We start from the raw sequence: 19,605 nt of genomic DNA on the forward strand, positions 1-19,605 counted from the left end.
TTAATGTCCTAAAAGAATCTGCATAAATCCAATTAAATGCATCATTTTTATTTGATATCTTCTTCCAGATTTGAATAACAGTGAATAACTTCTACAATGTGATATTATTCATACAAAATAAATCCTAATTCTATATACACACATGAACATACAAATCAGCAGGAGCAGGAGGCTATTTAGCCCTTGACCTGCTCCACCACTCAGTAAAATCATGGCCAATCTGATTGTAACTTGAAGTTCACACTCCTGTCTACTTCTGATGACCGTTCAACCCCGTGCTTAACAAGAATCTGTCGACATTTGTTTTAAAAATATTCAAGGACTCTGCTTCTACTATCTCTTCAGGAAGAGAGTTCCAATATTGCAACACATTCTGAGAGATTAAAAAATTGCCTAATCTCTGTTTTGAATGGACATCCCATGATCTTGCAGCAACTTACTGCAAGATCTAGATTCTCGCATAAGAGGAAATGTCCTTTCCATATCTACCTTGTTGACACCCGTCAGCATCTTATATAGTTCAGTCAAGTTGCATCTTACTCTTCTAAAGTCCAGCAGAATCAAGTGTAGCCCCTTCAATCTTTCCTTATACGACAACCTGCCTATTCTAATTTGTTAGGTGAGTAAACCTTCCCTGAATAGCTGAATGGATGGCAAAGAGTGATTACTGCCTGGAATAGAATGGATGGCATTGAGCAGGCAAAATTCATCCGTAAGTACTATGCTGAATAGCTTCCAATGCATCTACATGCTTCCTTATATAAGTTGACCAACACTGTGCTCAATACTCCAGATTTAATCTCCCCTGTCTTCTATATAACTAAAGTATAATTTCCCTACTTTGTATTCAGCTCCCCTTGCAATAAATGATAACATTCTGTTAGCTTTCTTAATGACTTGCTCTACCTGCAGTGTAATTTTTAAGATTCATATACAAGAAAACCTGCATCCCTTTAGATCACAGAGCTCTGTAGTCTGTCTACATTTAGATAAGATTATAACACATTTGATACAATTTGATGTGGTTTGATTTATTATCACTTGTACCTGGGTACAGTGAAAAGCTTTGTTTGTGAGCAGTACAGGCAGTTTATAGTCAGCTTTAAGATGAAAACATACTTAAAGGCATACAGGTTATGTTTCACAAGGCGTGTGCTTGGCGAGATTGACATTAGCAAGATCAGCATTATTTGAAGTTAGAGAGTCCATTCATCCAATAACAGTCGGGTAAAAGCTGTTCCGGAACCTGCTTGTGTTCAAGCTTCTGTGTCTTCTTTCTGACAGAAAAAATTGTAGGAGAGCTTTACCAGGGTGTTACGGGTCTTTGATAATGTTGGTAGCCTTTCTATAGCAATGAGCCGTGTAAATGGATACCTTGAATGGAAAGTTGGTTTCTGTGATGGTCTGGCCCGTGCACACAATCCTCTGTGGTTTCTGATGGCCCTCAACAGAATGGTTGCCGTACCAGGCCGTCATGCGCTCAGACAGTATGCTTTCTATGGTGAATCTATAAATGTTGCTTAGGGACCTGATGGGCATGCCAAATTTCCTGAGCCGCCTGAGGAAGAAGACGTGTTGTTGTGCCTTCTCACCTGTCATATCCATGTGGGAAGCCCAGGACAGGTTGTTGGTTATCGTCACTCCTAGGAGTTTGACACTCTCCACCCTCTCAGCCTCAGCTCTGTTGATGTAGATGGGGACATGTTCTCCTTCTTTCTGAAGCCAATGACCAGTTCTTTAGTTTAAGGCAAAAGTATGTAATGGACCCCTTTGAGTCTCCTCTGCCATTCAAAAAGACCATGGCTGATCTGATCATGCTCAACTCCACTTTCCTGCCTTTTCCCCATTATCCTTGATTGCCTCTGAATAAAATTCAGTCTATCTCAGCCTTTAATGACCCAGCCTTGAAGGCCCTCTGTAGTAAAGAATTTCACAGATTCACAATCTTCTGAGAAGAAATCCCACCTCATCTATGTCTTAAATGTATGATCCCGTAGTCTGAGATTATTCCCTTTCGTCCTAGGTTCTCCCACAAGGAGAAACAATCTATCCATATCTACCCTGTCAAGTCCCTGAATAATATTCTATGTTTCAATAAGGTTGCCTCTCATTTTTTTATATTTCAGTGAGTACAGGCCCAAACTACTCAACCCCTCCTCATAAAATAGCCCAGCCATGCTCAATGTCAGCCTCGTGAACCTTCTATGGACTGCCTGCAATGCCAGGGTAACTTTAACTCGATAAAGGGCTCCAACTGTTCACAGTATTTCATCTGCCATCTGACTAATGACTTGTATAGCTTTAGCAAAACCTCTGTTCATTCTCAAACAAAATATTCTAGCATGAGTAAACACAAATGCAGTTTGTTTATAATGAATCACTAAAAGGAACTACTGTTGTTTTCTGGTGTTTCTCCCTGTACCTGTTATACAGTTCTTGACAGTTATAAGTTTTTTAAAAAAATTTTGGATAAGGTTACCTGTGGTTGGTTTAGCAATGATTATCAATCGCTAGTTACCCTCTCTTGATCAACTGCAATCCTAATGGAATTTTTTTTGTAGTGGAACTGGAGTCACCTATAGGCCATAATAAGGGAGGCAGATTTCCTTCCTGAAGGACATTGCTGAAGCGGTTGGAAATATTAACTTCTCTTGATAGTTGTGACATTTCAAAGTTTTCTCGTTATTTTTTCAGATTCGCCTGTTCAAACTTTATTGTGATGTGAATTGACCAATTAAGTGCTGTTTTCAAATAATTAAAAATTGTCTCAGAAGTTAACCATATAAATTTGATTCACCCTCTGCGTTTACATTGCATTGCTAGTTTGAAGAAAATTAGAGCAGCAAAGCAATCCCCATTCAAAGCGATTCCATGCTCTTTGCTTGTGTGTGAAGAGTGCTCATAGAGTTTCTATGAATTTTCCATCAGGGTTAATTTAAAACCGATTGACAGATGCATTATTTACCCGCTCTATATCATAAACTGAAAGGAAAATGTAAACTTGTTGGAGCTGGCAAAATTTTAAGAATACTGAACCTATTTATTTGCTCAGAGCCAGAGATGTCAATGGATACATGTGAGTAAAGCACAAGGCACCAATCAAACAAAACATGTCAGATGGTACCGTGAACCACAAGAGAAATATGTTCAGCATCTAAACCGTGACGAAACTACTGCCTTTCAACTCCCCCTCACTGTCCTATGACTAATAATGTGTATTAAACAAAAAACGATCTTTTAAAATGAATTGTTTAGTATTCTGATTTCACTTTTTTTTTGGTTTGAAAGCCGTTAAGAGTTTTTTGAAAGCAGTATTGTGTAATGTGACACCAAGATTGATCTGCAGTTTTAATTGCAAGATCTGACCAATGCAGCATGATAGGATCATATGACTGGGCCTACACTTATTCTCTGTGATTTCTTTACCCCTAGTATGTGAATTGTAGTGAAATAAAATATTTAAAAATAGACCCTTCCTGGCTACAGTTCATTGTTGAAACATTTAAATAATGAACTTCCTGAAACATGGTACTCCTCTGTTCATGGAAATTTGCTTTTACATGAATCTGAGCTGGAATTAAATGACTGGGATTAATCAGTTTTCTTACACCTGACAAAAAACTCAGTCTGAATTTTCTGCATTAGTTAGGACTTTATAGATTCAGATACAGTTGCAAATAATTCTATCTGTTTGAGCAGATAAGTTGGACTTTTCTTGTTAAGTCAATGTTTTAGACAAGCCCTGCACTAATCCTTTCCTTTTTCTTCTTGGGCGCATCAGAGCTTTGAAATAGCAAATGAAAACAAAATCTATCAAAATTCTTTCCTATTGGATCTCATTTCTACAAATGACATGCTATTCATATTTCAGGAAACTGCACAAAACATCAGTGCATAGAGTAAGGCTGTTAATATTTCAATTTTCCTCCATTCTGAAGGTAGTGATTCATGCTGGCATGTGTTTCAATGCGCACCTAAACACAAACACTCCCAATATTGAACAAGGCACATTGGGCTGTAACATGTGTTTGAATTAATGTGGGCAGCAGATATTAGACCTATTAATTTTTTCATTCATTCCTGGGATGTGGGTTTAGTGGACTGGGCCGGCACTTATTGTGGATCCCAAGTTAATCTTGAGAAAGTAATGCTGAGTTGTCTTGTTGAACAACTGCACTGTTTGATGTAAGTACACCCACAATGCAGTTACGAACGCAGGATTTTAGTGCAGTGACACTGAAGGAATGGTGATATATCTCCAATTCAACATGGTGTGTGGCATGGAGCGACACTAGCAAGTGATGGTGTTCCCATTATGTGCTGATCTCGTCCTTCGAGATGGAAGTGGTCGCGGGTTTGAATGAGAAGCCTTGGTGAATTTCTGCAGTGTATCTTGTAGGTGGTACACATTGCTGCCACTGTGAGTCAGTGGTGGAGAGAGTGAATATTTGTGGATATGATGACGGTTAACAGGCTGCTTTGTGCTGAATGACATCCAACTTGTTGAATGTTGTAGGAGCTACATTCCTCCAGGCACGTGGGGAATATCCCTTCACACTGCTGACTTGTGCCTTCTAAATGGTGAATAGACTCTGGGGAAGAAAGGAAGCTGCAGGATTTCTGACCTGCTGTTGTAGCCGCCATTTTTACATGGTTAGGCCAGATCAGTTTCTGGTCAATGGTAACCTTCAGTATTTTGTTAGTGCTGAGATGAAAATGCCATTGAATCTCAATGGGTAATCGTTAGATTGTTTCTTGTGGCCCTTTCGGTCTTCCTACATGATACAAATAAAACACTATGGGTGCTCCTTAATCTATTTTCAGCAATACAAATTTTACCAGAAAATACCCTGTAAATAATAATCATTCCACAAATAACATTTGTTTAATTTGTTTAATTATGCGTATTCATCTGCTGCCTCTTTAGAGGGCTTTCTTTTTTAATTCATTCACAGGAATGATGATGTCACTGGTCAGGCAGCATTTATTGCCCATCCCTAATTGCCCAGAGGGCAGTTAAGAGTCCACCACATTGCTGTGGGTCTGGAGTCACATGTAGGCCAGACCAGGTAAGGATGGCAGTTTCCTTTCCAAAAGGGGATTCGTGAACCATATGGGTTTCCCCCCCAACATTCAGCAATGGCTTTATGGTTTTCATTACGCCCTTAATTCCAGATATTTATTGAATTCACATTCTACCATCTGCCATGGCTTGATCTGATCCTGGTCCCCAGAACATTATCTGGGTCTCTGGATTAACAGTGCAGCAATAATACCACTAGGCCATGGCATCCCGCTTCAAAACATATTTGTTTCAGAACAGTATCACTTTGCAGAAATGAAGCTTTTATGTTGATTGATCTTCATTCCAGAATGAATGTGGCCAAAAAAATTAAATAAAAACATTTTCATGATTACTTTTCCAGCTGTGAGTAATTCCAGAGGCCCAGATATTCCGATGGCCAAACTGCCACTTGTGCTGTGTAGACAGGAATTGTGCATTTGGATTATGCAGTATTCCCATTACAGCTGACACTGTGGGAATTGCCCTGGCAAATTGAATGTTCCGATGGGCAATTACTCTGCATCTGGAACCTTCTGAAAGAGGGCATTGGAGTTGATGAATGCTGAAGTTTGTGATTCATTTCAGCTTAATGGCTACCTAGAAAAAGTTACAGGATTAAAAGCCTACTGTTATCTCCTATGTAACTATTAAACTGATGGCCCAACTCATTTACAACTGAGCCCACAGCCCTGACACTCCTGTATTCCTCCTACACTATCTCTGTCCCCTTACAAGTTTGGACTACTTGCAACCTCCAGCTCACAACTAGATGACATTCCACTGACCTGATTTACACACCTCCCCTATCCAATGAAATGTCAACATTCCTACTCCTCTGATTCTGCCTGTTCTGCTGTGTTTCTCCAGCTCTGCGTTGTGTTATCTCTATATGCAAACTTGCCAGCAGCTTTTCCTATGTATACCTGCTTTCGCTGAACTTCTCTGGAATATGTAACATTTGGCTATACAGTCTGGGCAATTGGGTATCATAGGTCTGTCCTGATTATCACATTCACTCTGATCACTGATATCTAGCCCTTGCTCAACTGCACTCTGCCCTTCAGGAGCTTCATCACAAAATACATAAATGTTCAAAGAGCGAGATACCTCATTTACATCTTTGTGTTGTTCTAATACAGTTTTTTAAAAATTAATTCTTATTAATCATGAGGAATGAATTTTAACTATGTCATTTTTGAGAAATATTCCATATAATCCTCTTTTTTATGATACATCGTATTTCCTGAATTGAATTGCCTGGGATGGTATTTCACAATTTTTCAGAGCGCTCACATACTCCAACTTCTTCCCCTTTAAGTAGCTTGTTCTGTTCTGTGTCCTCTTATATAATTCTGCAGATCCAGCTTCAGCCTAAGGCAGAAACTCCCAGAGACCGGGAGCATGTGGTTTGTGCAAAACTCTTGAAGTGAGATCTCAGTTTTTCAGTGCATGGAACGGCACATCCTTTGCATTTCAATTTTGTTCAGTGGCACAAACCTCCAAACATTTCGATTAACTCAGCAGTAGCCAACAGAAATCAATCAACAACTAACCTGAAATTAGTTTATGAGGGCATTTAATTATGCTCCTGAAGCTGCTTCCTTCCTGCTGCCAAGCACAAGTTCAAATATACAAGATTTGCTGAAGTGTTGAGGCCAAAAATAGTACCACTGAAGTCAAATCAATTTGTGATTTCTTTGCTCTATACACCAAACTTGGCATTCCATCTGGGCCTTGCATTAAGAATCTCATCAAAATGCCATTTGTTAGCAACAAGGCTTTAAATATAGGGCAGGTGCTAGCTTTGGACTCAAAATGACACCTTTGCTGTTATTACTACAGATGCTTTGCAAGTAGGTTTTGTGGCCAGTTGCTTATTCATTGATTCAAGGTGAGTGGGGAAAGATTTAAGAGGATCTGAGGGGGCAGCATTTTCACACAGAGTATTGTGCATATATGAAACAAGCTGCCTGATGAAATGGTAGAGGTGAGTACAATTACAACATTTAAAAGACATTTGGACAGTACATATTTAGGAAAGGTTTAGAAAGATGTGGGCCAAGTACAGACACTTGGGACTAGCTCAGCTGAGGAAACCTGGACAGGTGGGCTGAAGGCCTTTCTCTGTGCTGTATGAGTATAGGCTATATGTGCCATGTGTGAATTCATATATTGGGCACTGCAAATTCACTTGATTGTGGGTTACAGAGAGTCCAACTTGATACTGCCTCCATTTATGCTATATTTATGTGTGCCAGGGTCACAACAAGGAGTAGGAACCTAGCTGTGGCTTGTTTCCTTCACCTTATCTTTTACTACCGAAGAATAAATGCAAATGCAATGTCCTACTGCTATTCAAACTGAGCAAACTAGTAATGAAATATAGAACACTGCTACTTTACACAACACAGTTTCCCATTGCTTTGTGTATGTGTCATTAAGCTTTTGCGGGAACCTTTAAATGATCTCTTAAAGACTACAAAATTGCATTTCTTGACTTTAGTTTATTAACAGCTTTCACGGGATTTTGTTTTAATCAGTTTATTCTTTTTAGGTATCAGAATGAACATAAAGTGTTGGACAGCTGGAGACTTTTCACCGTTTGTCTGTAACTTGAAGCCGAGTGTCTGGAAAATCAGCAAGTTTGTAAAATATAGAATACACCATCTGGATGTGTTGTAAGTAAATGAAAATTTGGTAAGTTGGTTTGTTGACATAATCTTGTTGACCAAGAATCTTTGACGAGAATATTGTGTTCCCACAGTGACTATCTGTCTTTTGTTGTGAGATTGTTTGAGGGCTGATCTCAGAACTGTTTCAATATGTTTCATCACAGACTGGGTGATGAGATGTGGCTATGTGCCTGAAATTTCACACATGCTGACTTTAATTTCTGTTGCATTGATAAAGAAATTGCCACCCTCTGGTATCTTCTCTACTACTGAAGATCAACAGAAGGCAGAAAAACATTAGTTGCTGATTAGCAGCATTACATAACTCAGTGGATTGGGAGTGGAAATAGTTAGAGCAAGTCCATCAAGAATCTGAGGTGTCAGGGAGATGGTCATCAGGTTTCCATTGTGAGTGGTGCTTGAAAGGGTTAGAGCCTGATCTTGCTAGCCATTAAGTATACTTTGGCAGTGTAAAAGGAAAGTGGGTGATGTAACACAAAAAATCATTAGGCAGCGGTTCAATTTGCACATGAAGGCCAGAATAGATTGAGATTTGCATCAGCTTCTATCTCCCTAAATAGGAGAGGAATTTCTGTTAAAATTTACGTAAGTTATTTTTTAAAAACCATATTGATGCAACCTAAAAACAAACTGAATTTAAAAAAAATTCCCTTTAACGATACAAAACCAGTTTAAACTTTTAATATAATTACCAAAGAGGGGCATTGAATTTTTGCTTGATTAACTTTTGGTGCTGATTTTCCCTGTTTCATAAACACTGTCAACCATCTCGCACATCACTCCAGTGATTTTGCTTGTGTGTGAATGTAGATAACAAAAACATCTGGACAAAGACAAACATGTTGGTTTGACACAACACAGAACTGAAATGCCAACTTCCCTCCACAGATACTATCTTGCTTGCTGATTTGTTTAAGATCTTGTTGTTTTCTGTCTTGAAGAGTAAAGGCCGTCTTTGATTTCCTGATTCCAAGGTGGTTGGTACCTAATCTGCCTTTCCTTCTGTCATTTTCAGATCATTTGCCCAGAAGGAAGGCAACTTGTCAATGTATGTCAATGACTGCGTGCAGAATCATATAATTAAGTGCATGATATCTTCCATCGATTTAAATCGCAAGTATTTAATTTGGCTAGAACTGATCTCCAATTCTGGAACTTTCCAGTCACCTCTGATGTGTGTCACACCTATTGATATAGGTAAGTCTGGAGAACCTCAAAGTGTTATATTTTTGCAAAGTTCTTGTGTTCTAAATTCTCTTGTGCATGACACCACGAAGTTTGAAATGCAGAGCAAAGTTGACCGTTTAGCAAGAAATAGTTATTGGATTATGCCAAATTGTCCTTCTGAAGCCTTTTCAGTATAGGAAGCAGGAATTAGTAAATGCAATAAAGGGAGATATCTGAACATTTGGTAATGGCCCATCTCAGCTGCTCAATTTTATACCTGAGGGATGTGCCCCTGACTACTAACTATATGTTGATTGCACTTAATCGAATGCAGGTAGTGGATGGTAAATGGGGTTTTACTTGAGTACATATAAAGACACACTTAGTGAAATGAGGTGTGGTTGAATTTGAAGGTTTTTGTTTCTGACATTTAACTCAATAAATACGTGTTGACTGAGTAAAGATTGGCTCCTGTAATATCTTTAACCAACTGACTGTCCAGATATCAGTACCAACTACAAAATAATTGTTTTGTTTCATCAGGCATTTTACACTCTGTCTGAGTGAAAGTAAAAATTATTGGCACTTTTTGTTACTTAAATTTGATTATTAATAACTGAACTATTTTGGCTTAACGTTAGTGAGAACACAGTGTTCATAAAAAATGGGATGAGCTGGTTTTGGCATGAGGAAACCTCTAAATTTCGAAGAAGATTACAATAGTTACTTGGAATCTGCTGCCGTAAGAGCTTTGACTCATGCCTTTACATTAATTTACTAAAACAACAGAGCCAATAGATTACAAATGTTTTGTGGTTATATTGAACAACATTGATATTCACGTGAGCTAGATAACTGGGCAATTTTTCTCTATATATCAAATTTAGCCAAAATATTTGGGTTTCTGAGCACCATGCCAGTTGCAGTTCAGAACTTGCTGCTGTGAGGTTCTGTACTTAAATCTTGATTTTCTTTGCTGATTATGTATTCTCTCCATGCTTCTGTTGGCCAACCCTTATGGTGGCTTAGTTTCTACTGGAAATTAAATCTGAAATCCACACATTAATAAGTACTCTTTCTAATAAAATACGATGCTCTTCCATTCCAGTATTCAAATTGATTTAATAAAATGTGTGATTTCAGTAAATTAATGTTAATTTTAAGGATTCAATGGCCATTTATAGTACTAACCTTGTTTTTATAAAGATAACTTTTAGTAAAGTCGTAACAATAGGGAGAATTATTTAACCAATAGCAATGACTATGTTATAACTAAGTTGCAATATGATAACAACAACACTGTTACTCTTCATTCGGTGGAAATCAAACCCGCTGTTCCCAGAGTGATCAGAAAAAAAATGGTTTTGTAAAAATACACAAGATCCCCCTCAATTTACCAGTCTTTATAGACCCAGGTTAATGGAAATTATGGACCAGGTTTTGTAGTCAATAAGAATTATGATCTATTTCAAATAAATAGATCCTTGCTATGGGGTAAAGATCAATGAACTGTCCACATGTAACTCTACTAGTTGATACTCTGACCTCCTTATAAAATTCCCCCTGAACACACCCAGGACTGAATCTTACTGTTCTTTGGCTGGGTGAGTTGCATCACACCATATGGATTGATGCTTGTTGGGAGGCCAAATGTGTACTCTTGCTGTATCCTCCCAAACTTGCCACATTGATTGGTGTTTCATTTCCTATGGCGAGAATCTAATCCAAATTTTGCCCTATCCTATGACATACTATTCCCAGAGTAACTTTTCACTTACTGGAAACCCTAGAATTGATTGGGATCCTTGATGTTGGCAACATATTTGAAGTTCCATCGTGCACCTGGAGAGGCGTTGTCAGATTGGAGATGCCTTGCATGGCTCCTCGCATTTGCCTCAGACGTGGCAGATGAGGTTGGGGGGGCAGATTCACTGCCCCTATTTGCAGGCAACGATGGGGTGATGTAGAGGCTAGAAGGCATGACACCAAACCTTGCCAACCTGGTCCAGTGTTGTCACCCAGGTTAGAGCAGTCTTAGCTATCTGAACTTTAAGAGGAAGGTATTTGTTCTTTACTACTCTTCCGTCATCATTTTTCCTGTACCTTACACTCACCCAATCTCTGCTGTTGCACTCACTGGCCAACAAAGCACATGCTATACTCATCTCACTAATCAATGCATCTTCTCAGTGCCCCTCACCCACCCTAACCTGTGATGCGACTAACCCAGCACACCCTTTGCACTGCTTACTCAATTGTTTAGGAAACTCACCTGCGCCAACGGTAATTAATAGCTGTGCCACCACTTTTACATCTGTAATAGCTGCCGCTCTGTCTCATTCCATGAGGTAAACACCTTGCTGAAAGGCCAAAAGTGTCAAGATGAGTAGTGGGCCACCTGTCATTCAACTCCTCACCCCTTCTCAGGAGATCTTGAGCCTGACAGCCCCGGTCAGGGCCTGGACTGATATATGAGCTGCCCTTGACCTACAGTGCCATGATCTCCTAAGGAAAGGTTTTCCCCTTGATAGAACTGAAACTTGTTGACAACCATGGCATACTTCTTGGCTTTGTGTCTGCACTAAATGGCAAAGCAAGAAAGTAGTAATATGAGCTGTTCATATCAGGCTGAGAGGACAAAGTGCAAAAAGGCAAGGCCAGACAATGCAAGATAGGGATGCCGTGAGCATCCAGGTAGGCTCAAAGTAAGTACGTGCTGTGATAGCAAGTGAAGAGCCCAGAGGTGCAGTCTAGTCCAGTCCATGAGCTGGATGTGTGTGCCTGAAACAGGATGGCTTTGCTACAGCGTGACCGTGATATTTGCTGGTCCAGCCTGATGTGCAACTTTAAAGTGCAAAAGTGTCCTATCAGTGGTCGGAGATGTACCATGACGGGTCACAGAGGCTGGCACATGTTGGATGCCACAGTTTGTGAATGTGGAGGCATGTGGTCAGTATCTATGGACCATGCCCTGAGATATTGGTACCATGTGTCCATAATGGAGGATTTTAGAGCAGGTGGTGATTTGAACCTGCCGAGAACTTGCTCTGCTTTCCATGTTGAGGTTTCCCGATAATTAGATTGTGTGGTGAGTTTGGTATGATTGCAAACCAAGGTGAGCTGTGTTGTTAACAAAGTGTTTCATAAGCAATAACGAGCTTCAGTTGTAAACTTGCCGCCTCACAAGAATAAAAGATAATAAAGTGTGAAGCTGGATGAACACAGCAGGCCAAGCAGCATCTCAGGGGCACAAAAGCTGACATTTCGGGCCTAGACCCTTCATCAGAGAGGTGCTCCTGAGATGCTGCTTGGCCTGCTGTGTTCATCCAGCTTCACACTTTATTATCTTGGATTCTCCAGCATCTGCAGTTCCCATTATCACCTCACAAGAATTTTGCCTTGTTGCTTGAGAAAAATGGAAACAATGCGGTGAGATAATGTCTGGTGAGATAGGCCTCACCAAACATTTACCCAGATTCTCTCATACATCTCACTGAGCCCACATTGCTTGGGGCCTGATAAAATTCCACCCATACAGATAGTCCAGTAAACATTAGTGTTAAGGAGAGAGAGAAGAACTTGGAAGCACTTCAATGGTGCCCGAACACTGGGTTCACTAAGATGATCTTTTTGTCTTGCCAGGATTTGATGCTCCTCAATTTCTCTTCTGGAGCTTTTCACTGGCTTGCAGGAGACATGGAAGAATTGGCTCACAACTTTTAAAGTCTTTGTCATATTGGCTACAGCAATCGATAAGGGAAAATAAATGGCTTTCTTCAGGCTTTAGGTATTTTTACTGCAGAGAAAGAAGACACCGCATGCTTGTCTGGAGGTCCATTGGCTTCTGAGCACACCCACAAGCTGTTCACCTACTAGAGGGTCAATCACGTATTTGTTGGCAGGCAGAATGCCTTTGCCATTGACAGCCACCACAAACCAATCAGCTACGTGTTGCTGGCGAAATCTCACTTTGTACAATCAATAAGACCACACCAGCCCATCTCTCGTAACTTTCACCCACTGCTTGAACAAGTAATAATGTAAACAGCACTTACAATGAGTGTTGTAGTGTGCTTTTAAAAATTCAGCAATCCTTTCCTCTATCCTTCATTTTTAAGAAAAGTTATTTTCCCTGCAAATGAAAATTATGTATCTTCCATTAAAAAATAACCAATACAAAGGAAAGGATACAGTGCTTAGTATAGTTTCTCTAAAATTTTCCTTGTGTTACTGAATACAAAAATAATACTGCACATCTATCTGATACTGATTTTGTCCGCTCTTTCTATTTACCTTCTGGCTTGTCAGTCCATAATTTAATTAGGTTTAGTGCATTTTGAGGCAAAAATTGAAAATATTACATTGGCATGTCTTATTCTCATCATTAACTCTAAGGACAATGTTATTACGAAGTGTGGAGTCTCGGATTTGGATAGAAAATCAAATGACCAGAATATGCTTTTAGAGAAACAATGTTAAAGATTGAGAGGGAGAAACATTTGCCAATTCATGTTTCATGCATTACTCATTCTGTGGTCAGCTTTTCTTCAGATCTGAATATTTCCCAATAATCCATTTCAAGATGTGATAATGGGAACTGCAGATGCTGGAGAATCCAAGATAATAAAATGTGAGGCTGGATGAACACAGCAGGCCCAGCAGCATCTCAGGAGTAGGCTGCTGGGCCTGCTGTGTTCATCCAGCCTCACATTTTATTATCCATTTCAAGATGTTCATTTTGTCTTATAACAATGTGATGTGTCCATGTGGAATGGCTTGATATATTGTGCTATTTAAAGTGCTAGACCTGTGTGTCAATTCAGGTGTGTTATATATTAACATTTTGTGCCACCATAAATTGGCCATGTCCTGTAAAATAAACATTATGTTTTCCATTTGTATCTGTCAGAACTTTGAACAGCTGCCAAAAATCAGACAGACTCAGCATCAAACTGAAGTAGATCAAAAAAGATCAAAAGTACCAATTTGGAAGAGTCAAACAAAAGTTAAAGCATTGAAAAATATTGCAGTTAATTTAAAACTACAGATGAACTGGTCATACCTATCTCTTGAAAGTAAATCCTTCATGTATTTTAACTTTGGAAATTTTAAGATGTTTTCTCTTACAAACAGTCTTCAGTTTTATTTCCTGGTCTGGTGTCTCCTGTAGACCTGCCAAAATAGTTCTGGAGGCCAGAAGGGAGGCACTTAGCTCAGGTCAATTTTGGATTTGGCAGTGGGTAGCTCTACCATGATAGCATAGATCTGCATTGGAAGCTGCTCAAGATGTGCTAGCATTTTGAAAAGATATTGATGTGATAACTCTGCTGCTAGCCAAATAGTATATTGCATTTTACTTTGAAGGGAATCATACAGGTAGAATATTTTACAAGTATATCTTTACTATGGAATTAACTACCTTATCTGGTCAGTAATAGGATCAACAATTGTCCTGGACTAGGTTTAAGTGGTCCAGTATAAGGCAACTGCAGCTTTTCTACCAAACATTAAAAGGATGTTGGAAATTGGAAATAATAATAGAAAGAACTGGAAGCATACAGCTAGCTTTAAGGCACCTGGAAGAATGTGTAAGCCAAGGCCTTATTTGAAAATAAGATGATGGTCTTGAAACTTTCCCCATCGTTTGGTGTCAGGATACGATTAATTTTGTTTGTACGTTGCAGTTCAGACAAATCCTCCAGTAGATCTTCAAACTGAAATGACGTCTGAAGGCTTTTTCAAACTAAGTTGGACAGGTCCAAATCCTGAACCTTACCTGCTCCAGTTTGAAGTCAAATATTCAACAGGGATCCCAGAAAGAATCTGGAAGGTATTTTGGTTTTGAAAAAAAAATCTTTGTTGTATTTGTTTCCTTATTGCTCCACACCATTGTTAATTGGACAGGTAAGCAACCTATTCCTCAGCCCTGTTTATTCAGCCTTAAACTGATATTCTAAATACTTTTGTGGAACACTGTTTTGTATTTTTCTCCACTGACCGTGCTGTATAATTTAAAATTGCTGTTGCTTCTTGCAAAATACATGAATGTATTTATTAATCTATATGTATTTTATATATCTTATTTTATGCATTGTTTCTTTGCAATAAAAGATATTGGTATATCAGTGTATTAAAGAATATGACTAAAGAGCTCATCAAATTTACCCTTCCTGAGACCATACGAAGGCACAGGGCAGGATATCCCCAAATATGAAAGTGTAAGCATAGGCAGATGTGGCACATAACTGCATGCTGCTGGCTGACATGTTGGTTTTCCTGTCTATCATACTCTCAAGTCAACTGCTGCATGTGCTAATTTAGGTAAACAAAAAGCTAATGCAGGCCACTGTTCAGAGACCAACTGGAAATTATCTGCTCGACCTCTCCTTCCTAGCCTGATGCAATTATAAATACAAGAAACACAAAAGATCCTGAAGAATACCATAGCTTGTTAAATGAGTAATGGCGAGCTTTGCTGATTCATGTTTAGAGTCATAGAGTTATAGAGATGTACACCACAGAAACAGACCCTTCAGTCCAACCCATCCAAGCTGACCAGATATCCTAAACTGATGTAGTCCCATTTGCCAGCATTTGGCCCGTATCCCTCTAAATCCTAGATAACAAGATGCGGAGCTGGATGAGCACAACGGGCCAAGCAGCATCTTAGGAGCACAAAAGCTGACGTTTCGGGCCTAGACCCTTCATCAGAGAGGGGCATGGGGAGAGGATTTTGAAATAAATAGGAAGGGGGGGGAGGCGGACTGAAGATGGATAGAGGAGAAGATAGGTGGAGAGGTAGGGAGGGGATATGTTAGTCCGGGGAGGATGGACAGGTCAAGGGGGCGGGATGAGGTTAGTTGGTAGGACAGGAGAGTTGCAGTGGGAGAGAGATCCCCTGAGGTTGGTCCAGAGGGAGGAGGGTAACTCTTCAGGTTAGGCATTCCTGGAAGAGGCCTGTCCGTCCTCCCCGGACTGACCTATACCCTCCCCACCGCCCCACCTACACTGTCCTCTCCACTTATCTTCTCCTCTATCTATCTATCTTCAGTCGGCCTCCCCCTCTCTCCTTATTTATTTCAGAACCCTCTCCCCACCCCCCTCTCTGATGAAGGGTCTAGACCGGAAATGTCAGCTTTTGTGCTCCTGAGATGCTGCTTGGCCTGCTGTGTTCATCCAGCTCCACACTTTGTTAGCTCAGATTCTCCAGCATCTGCAGTTCCCATTATCTCTGATCCCTCTAAATCTTTCCTATTCATGTACCCATCCAAATGCCTTGTCTTAATTGTACCCACCTCCACTTTATATTCCATTTCACAAATTATACTCCATCTGCCAGATATCTGACCACTAATTCAACTAATCTATATCTGTGTTCATCCTTCTTTTGTCATCTTCACAATATACTTTTCTACTTAACTTTGTGTCCTCTGTAAAGTTAATTACCATGCTTTCACTCCCCTCATCTAAGCCATCGATGTAAATTGTAAAATGTTGAGGTCCTAACACAGATCCCTGGGGGACTCTACTCATCATTTCCTACCAGTCAGAAACATACCTATGTAAGCACATTCTGTTTTCTACCAGCAAAATCTTTATCCATGTTCATATTCATGAGCTGCTATGTTGCACACAAACCTCTTAGATGAAAATATGTCTAATATCACTGGAAATTCAAGGACGCCTATGTCTGGAAGCTCTCCTTTATCCACAGTGATCTTACTGTTTCAAGGAACTCCAAAAAATAGGCAGGATTTCTCTTCCAAAAAACCATGCTGACTCTTCCCAATGACCTTACGGTTTTTCTAAGTGCCCAGTTTATGTAGGCTCTGTTTATAGTAAAGTGCTCAATTATATCAATGGATGTTTTAAAACTCTCATGCAAAAATTACATTTCTAAAGTATTTTGTTAAACAAGATATAATTTACTGGCATGCACGATTTTGAGTTGTTGTTTATCCTACGTGATAGGTCAAGAATGTCTGGGAAAGCTCTTTGGTCCTTCGTGATTTGCAGAGTGACCTTTCTTACTTAGTTGTTGTTCGCTGCAAGCGTCGCAATGGACCAGGGTTTTGGAGTGATTGGAGTGAAGCTATTCAGGTGGATGTTCAAGGTAAGCATTGAATAGCTGCAGTGAGTAAGCAATAGGGATCACAAACAAACAACACAATATATATGTTTTATTGTAAAAATGTAGGAAATGTTAAATTTATTTCCTAGTTTGTACTGTGACAATAACATTATGAATAGATACAGGAAGAAGGTTTATACTTTTACTAAAATCACTGACCACTTGTTGTTTTAAAAGTTGCATTCTGACTTGTACTTTGTGTTGACCTGAGTATTACAAGACAACAACCTGATGACTCACACAGAAGTTGATTTACTGAATAGTGTTTTAAGAGCATAAGAACTAGGAGCAGGAGTGGGCCATCTGGCCCCTTGAGCCTGCCCCGCCATTTAATAGGATCATGGCTGATCTGTTTGCGACTCAGCTCCACTTACCCGCCCATTCACCATAACCCTTAATTCCTTTACTGTTCAAAAATTTATCTAGCCTTGCCTTAAACAGACTCAGCGAGGTAGCTTCAATGGCTTCACCGGGCAGGGAATTCCACAGATTTATGACCCTTTGGGTGAAGAAGTTCCTTCTGATCTTAATCCTACATTTGATTCTCTTTATTTTCAGGCGATGTCTCCTAGTCCTAATTTCACCTGCTCATGGAAACAACCCCTCTGCTTCCACCTTATCTATTCCTTTCATTATTTCTATAGATCTCCCCGCATTCTTTTGAATTCCAATGTGTATAACCCCAGTCTACTCAGTCCCTCCTCATAATCCAACCTTCTCAACTCTGGAATCAACCGAGTGAATCCCCTCTGCGCCCCCTCCAGTGCTAGTATATTTCTTCTCAAGTAAGGAGACCAAAACTGCACACACTACTCCTGGTGTGGCCTCACCAGGACCCTATACAGCTGCAACATAGTCTCCCTGTTTATAGACTCCATCCCTCTAGCAATGGCAGACAAAATTCCATTTGCCTTTTTAATTACCTGCTGCAGCTGCAATCCTGCCTTCAGTGATTCATGCACAAGGACACCCAAGTCCCTCTGCACAGCAGCGTGCTGCAATTTTTTACCATTTAAAACAATAGTCCATTTTGCTGTTATTTCTACCAAAATGGATGACCTCACACTTATCAACATTGTACTCCATCTGCCAGATCTTTGCCCACTCATTTAGACGAACTATATCCCTCTGTGGACTTTCAGTGTCTATTACACACTTTGCTCTACCACTCACCTTAGTGTCATCTGCAAATTTTGACACACCACACTTAGTCTCCAACTCCAAATCATCCTTGGAAATTGTAAACAATTGTGATCCCTGATGCAGACTACTAGCCACTGACCGCCAACCAGAAAAACACCCATTTACCCCTACTCTTTGTTTTCTACTGGTTAACCAATCTTCTGTCCATGCCAATACATTACCTGTAATACTGTGCAACTCTATCTTATGTAGCAACCTTTGGTGTGGCACCTTGTCAAATGCCTCCCGGAAATCCAGATACACCACATCCAGAGGTTTCCCATTGTCCACTATGCAGGTAATGCCCTCAAAGTATTCCACCAAATTAGCTAAACATGACCTACCCTTCATGAACCCATGCTGGGTGTTCCCAATGGGACCATTTATATCCAGATGTCTTGCTATTTCTTCCTTAATGGTAGATTCAAGATTTTCCCCACTACCGAAGTTAAGCTGACTGGCCTATAGTTACCTGCTTTTTGTCTACTTCCTTTTTTAAACAGTGGCATCACATTGGCTATTTTCCAATCTGCAGGAACCAGCCCAGTTTTCCAGTGAATTCTGGTAAATAATTACTAGTGCATTTGCTATTTCCCCCATTACCTCTTCTAGTACCCTGGGATGCATTTCATCAGGGCCAGGAGACTTGTTTACCTTTAGCCCCATTAGCTTGCCCAGCACTGCCTCCTTAGTGTTAATGATAGTTTCTAGGTCCTCACCTGCTATGACCTTCTTGCTATTAGTTTTTGGCATGTTATTTGTGTTTTCCACTGTGAAGGCCGACACAAAATAACTGATTAATGCCTTATCTATTTCCTCATTTCCAGTTATTAAATTGGCCTTCTCATCCACTAAAGGACCAATACTTACCTTTGCCACTCTTTTATGATTTACATATTTATAGAAACTTTTGCTGCCTGTTTTTATATTTTGTGCTAGCTTACTCTCATAATCTATGTTACTTTTCTTTATAACTTCTTTTGTGGCTTTCTGTGGCCTTTAAAGATTTCCCAGTCTACTAGTTGCTTTTTGCTCCTTGTTTTTTTTGTATGTTTTTTATAATCTGAAACTTAGTTCATAGTCCACTTCTGCACACAATTACAGGTTTAGAACATTTTAAGATTTGAAATTGTTATGAAGGTTACCAGGCAACCTTGGGAGTGCAAGGCAACCTGTTACCAGGTTGAAAAAAGAAGGGAAAATAAAACAAAAAAAGCAAAAAGAAAAACAATAAAAAGGAAAGAGAATTGTATGCCAGTAAAAATACACTTCAACAATATCCACCATCAGAATGCTCAAATGTGTTTCTTTTATGTTTGGGTATAGAATCACCTTAGGGAGTTTGTTCCTCCATTCTCCTTCTAATG

The 19,605-nt window shown here is 39.7% G+C and overlaps 1 protein-coding gene across 2 annotated transcripts in view; it reads left to right on the plus strand.

The window, feature by feature from the left end:
• lepr (leptin receptor) overlaps window positions 1-19,605 on the plus strand; it is a 132,355-nt gene that overhangs the window by 28,344 nt on the left and 84,406 nt on the right. For both annotated transcript variants that reach the window (XM_048539680.2, XM_048539679.2), the window contains exons 4-7: window positions 7,620-7,743; window positions 8,774-8,955; window positions 14,610-14,755; window positions 16,897-17,038. In XM_048539680.2, coding sequence (XP_048395637.1) covers window positions 7,620-7,743; window positions 8,774-8,955; window positions 14,610-14,755; window positions 16,897-17,038 — 594 coding nt within the window. The remainder of the gene's footprint in view (window positions 1-7,619; window positions 7,744-8,773; window positions 8,956-14,609; window positions 14,756-16,896; window positions 17,039-19,605) is intronic.

Source organism: Stegostoma tigrinum, chromosome 8 (assembly GCF_030684315.1).
Source record: "Stegostoma tigrinum isolate sSteTig4 chromosome 8, sSteTig4.hap1, whole genome shotgun sequence".
NCBI lineage: Eukaryota > Metazoa > Chordata > Chondrichthyes > Orectolobiformes > Stegostomatidae > Stegostoma > Stegostoma tigrinum.